Source organism: Artibeus jamaicensis, unplaced genomic scaffold (assembly GCF_021234435.1).
Source record: "Artibeus jamaicensis isolate MK-2021 breed Jamaican fruit bat unplaced genomic scaffold, CSHL_Jam_final contig_332, whole genome shotgun sequence".
Lineage (NCBI taxonomy): Eukaryota > Metazoa > Chordata > Mammalia > Chiroptera > Phyllostomidae > Artibeus > Artibeus jamaicensis.
The window spans coordinates 22,049,181-22,053,726 of NW_026521788.1; the positions used below are offsets into that span (position 1 = coordinate 22,049,181).

The 4,546-nt window shown below is 53.2% G+C and overlaps 1 protein-coding gene across 1 annotated transcript; it reads right to left on the reverse strand.

Moving 5' to 3' along the window:
- Positions 1 to 1,109: 1,109 nt before the first annotated feature.
- On the reverse strand, positions 1,110 to 1,957 carry NPFFR1 (neuropeptide FF receptor 1). The gene is given in 6 exon segments (XM_053664032.1): positions 1,110 to 1,319; positions 1,321 to 1,565; positions 1,568 to 1,690; positions 1,693 to 1,756; positions 1,758 to 1,779; positions 1,953 to 1,957. Coding segments are annotated over 6 exon segments (669 nt in total).
- Positions 1,958 to 4,546: the final 2,589 nt, after the last annotated feature.

Below are 4,546 nucleotides of genomic sequence, written 5' to 3' on the forward strand. Positions count from 1 at the left end.
ATGACAAAACCACAGTCACTGGAGTTGGCTGTGCTCCTGAGACATTTCCAAGTGAGGGCCAGGGCTAGCCACAGCTCTCCTGGGATCAGCCTCTTGTCTGCAGAAGGGAGATAGGGAAGTCCGTTCCCAAAGTGTTATTGTCGCCAAACAAAAGGGGGACTTGGCTGCCCAACGCCACCCACAGGCGAATTCCAGAGACAGAGGCTGGTGAAGAAAGAAAGAGGTCTTTATTTAAATGCTGTGCAACTTGGGAGAACAGGGGATTCCCCATCTCCAGGCTCATCACTTCCACAAAATACCAAAAAAAAAAAAAAAAAAGCTGTTCCCAAAAAGGCCAAAGCCCAAAACAATGCCAGAATTCCTCCTCCATCCTCATCTGTCCTTTGGAGCCCAAGGTGGCTAAGCAGGAGGCTCTCCAGCTTCAGACTCTCTTCTGGGGTCCATGTGTGCTGTTGGAGCTGCCATTAGCCATGAGGCTTCCAGAGCCAGCCCATCTGCAAATGCTCCAGCCAGCACGCCTCCAACGTGGGTCCAAGAGGGCCTGCCCCTCCCTTCCCTTGACTTATATCTTCCAGCCCAAACTTCTGAGCTCTGGGAGAGTCCGGCCCTCCAACCAATCCCATCTCGTTCCCAGGCTAGACTAACAGGTCTTTCTCCCTTCGCAGCACAACCCCCCCACCCCACCCCCTGCTCCTGCTCGCACCCCCGGTACTTGCCATGTTACCGTTATCATCATGAGAATTCCACAAGATGAAGTTCCTGGTGTCTACCACACAAAAGGCTTTGGGGGAAACTTAGCCCCTCTTCGCTCCCCTCCTGTCTCTGACGGGGAGGCAGTAGAGAAGATACCATTAGCAGCTGCCCACTGCCTTGTATTTGAAAAGGAGGCACCATGGCACTCTCTTCAAAACTGCACTAGGCTGCTATCACGTGCAGGTCTCACATGTCCAGTCCCGGCCCTCCGATTAAGGGGCTGCCCTCCCTGTGCCACTCAAATGCCTCGGGCTGAGAGCAGCCAGGGCCCTCCCCAGCTGAGCCATGGTGTGCAGTCCGGTCACGGTGTGGCAGGAGGCAGCCTGGCCTGGGAGCACCGGCTACGGGGCCCCGCCTCAAAGGCAGGTCAGAGTCCCCCGGGCAGCGTCCCCACCAAACCCATGAGAGCAGTAGGCCCTCTGGTGGCTCCCCTACTGCAGCGGGCAGAGCCAGGCACAGAAGGCAGCCTGGAAGCCATGGCAGAAGCTCTTGTTGGAGTAGCCATGGATGGTGGGGTTGGCACTGCTGTTGAAGAAGGCCAGCCAGTGGGCAAAGGGGAAGGAGTAGGAGGCAGTAGACAGGGACCAGATGCCGCTGCGCCTCACTGAGCTGCTGGCGGCGGGTGAACAGCTGCAGTGCCCAGAGCGGCAGCTGGGACAGTGTGAAGGAGAGTGCCTCCACAACTAGCATGTGCACAACCTTGGCCTTGTACCGGACCCCCACCTGCCCCCAACTGCCCTCCTTGCCCACTTGGCCAGGGCCCAAGGCCTCGACAAGCTTGCAGGTATACATGACCATGAAACGTTTCAGCAGGGAAAGAGCACGGCGATGTAGACCTAGCGCGCACCCTTCTCAGGCCAGGCCTCCCAGCACAAGTAGAGCGGGGAGGAGCAGTTGTGGGTGTCCACCATGAAATGGTTCTCCTCGTTCATGACAGCACAGCCAGGGCCCAGGGGACTGCAATGGTGACCAGCACCTTCTGCAGGGTCAGCTTTTCATAGAAAAGGGTGCACAATGAAGTGGAATCTGTGGGAAGGAAGAAAAGAGAAGCAGAGGCTCTGGGAGGGTCCCAGTCATTCCCACGTGAGAGCTAGCCCTGGCTGAGGACTGGTGTTGGGGCACTTTACATTCACCATCACACCTTAATGCAAAGAAAGCTTAATGCAATGCAAAGCTTTTTGTAGGGCATATGCCTATACCCCATTACCTGAGTGACTGGTTGCAATATAGGCCTCAGTTAAGGAGCCCATCTTCATCATTTCCCCCTGAGACTCAACAGTTTGACTGAACTAAGTGGTTGGGTTGGGGTGGTCTGTGGGCTTCATTTTAGAACTGATTTCCCCTGTTCTGTCCTAAAGGCTTGAACGGAAAGAACCCAGAAATCTGAAAGGAGGAAATTCTAATATATACCCCTCAGCCTGAGTGAAGTATAGTGGGCCACAGGGGGTTTGGATAGGTGTAGCGTGCCTTGCAACCTTCCTCCAGATAAGCCATTCATTACCTATGTCCCTGCCCTTGTCATTTAGTGACTGATTTAATTGTGCTTCCAACTGTATTTCCAAATCTGTCACCTCCAAAATACTACTAGGATGCCAATTGTTCACTAATGCCAGCCTTTGGACATCAAGCCTGTCACTTGCTGGTGACAGCCAACTGACCTGGATTCTGTAAGGTTTTTCCCCTCACAAGAAGGACTCCCTCCATGCTGCACCCTCCCACCCCCCTTTCAGGGCACCTCTGACCCAAGGGTAGGTAGGATGACATCCCTGTTCATTCCGAAGTATTTACAAGAAAATGAGACCTTCGTCCACTATTCTTTATATGATTATATAGGGGTTGTGTAACTGAAAAAAGGGATTTGTAACAGGGTGCAGCCAAGAGGGGAACCTCAAATAGGGATTTGTAATAGGATCCAGAAGAGCTTGGAGATAATTGGCTCCACACCACAGGGCCACACCTGCCCAGGATGCTGGCAGCTGTGGCCAATTGTGGGAGGAGCTAGAAATGGGGCTGCAGAGGAAGATTGGTACTGGGGTTTAAATGGAGGTGCCGCAGCCATTGGGCATCTCTCTTTTGGGGACCATGCGACTCTTCAGGACCACGCGTCTCTTCGGGACCACACGGCTTTGGTGTCTTTGTTGGGACCACTCAGCTTGGGTGAGAGTCAGCACCACGAGGCTTTGGAAGTGCTCCCTTTTGCCACATGGAGGGTGCCTGGAGGACTGTGTGCATTTGTGGAAAACTTTAGTTTGTATTACTTAAAATAAATAATAAGTTCCTTTCCTTTTCACTGATCTCTGGTATTAACAGATGTCTTTTCTCAGATGGCAGGCAAAATGACCCCAGTAGGTGGGGAGGAACCCTGGAGAAAAAGAAGGGTGTTGTGTGTGGTTCAGTGCCCCCTGCCCTGGTTTGTTCTGAATCAGTTTTTGGTGACCCAGATGGAAAGATAATTGTCCATGGCAGACTGACCCCCTCAGGGGGAGGAGACTGAGACTTCAGAATTTCCCCAGTCTCTGAGAATCTCCCTGCACTCCTCCTGAGGGCATCCGCTGCCTAATCACACCCAGAAAGGTGAAGAGGAAATGAAATGGGAAGGGAGCCATGGTGGAAGTATCTTGGTTGAAAGTTTGTTTTCTGAGTACTGTTTTGGAATAATGGAGTTGGAGTCATGGACAACAGCTGAGGAAATACCTGGTCTTTTCAGTCCTCTTGTGAATTTTTTGATGCTCTGCTGGAAAAGTATAGGGTGTTCTGAGCCAGTCCTGAGTGGAGCCCACTAGGTAGAATTCAAAGGGACTGGGAGAGTTGCTCCTCCAAGTCGAATTACAAGAATCTTTTATGTAAGCAGTTGTTGTTTCACTATTGTAACAGTGTGTGGCCTACCTAAGTTTTGAGTGATGAGCTGAGGTGGCCTGTGAATGGTTCCTTGAATTACTGCATCATTACCCGGTTCAAAAGGCATTCCCAACGTCACAACTCTCAGAAGAACTCCACTATTTTAATGCATTTATAATGTTGCATAGTAGCCTTATGACACAGACAGAGAAGCGTGTAATGGTATAGAAGGAAAACGTGGTCTCAAAATCCCTCCCTGAGAGCAGAGCTCCACAGGGGAGGGATGATGAGGAACTAAACCTCATTAATGCTCTGAACCCAGAAATGGACACTCCCAGATGGGAGGGACCTCTGCAGTGCTGCTACCTCCCTGGGAGCTGGGGCCTGCCAGGGCTCCTCCCTGCTGCAGGAGGGAGAGAGGGAGAGGTCTCCACCAGGGATCTGCATTCTCTGCAGGTGGAAGGTGTATCCTCTGTGCTGCTGCCCTCCCCAGTGGCTTTGCTCCCTTGGCAGATGGGAGGGGTAACCTAGTGCCTCACCCTCTGCAGGTGGGAGGGACCTGCACCACCCCTCTTCCCCTGCAGGTGGGAGGGGTCTCAGCAGGAATGCCACCCTCCCTGGTGGGAAGGACCTGCAGGGCTCCAGTCCCCCTGCAGATGGGAGGGGCTGCAGAGGTGCTTCACCAGCTGCAGGTGGGAGAGGTCTCCATGGGGCTGCTGCCCTCACAGGTGGTGGAGGTTTCTACATGTCTGGCCTCACAGGCAATGGGGACTGCCACTGCCATGGTCCCCCCCCTCCACAGGCAGCGGGAGACACCTCAGTACCATCTCCCTCTGTAACCTCCCCTGAAGCAGGGATTGTAAAGCCGACTGCTCCACCTCTATCTGCTAAAAAACGTGTCTCACCACCCCCCCACAATGAACTCAACAGGTGACCTGCTATAACTGGGGCCCTC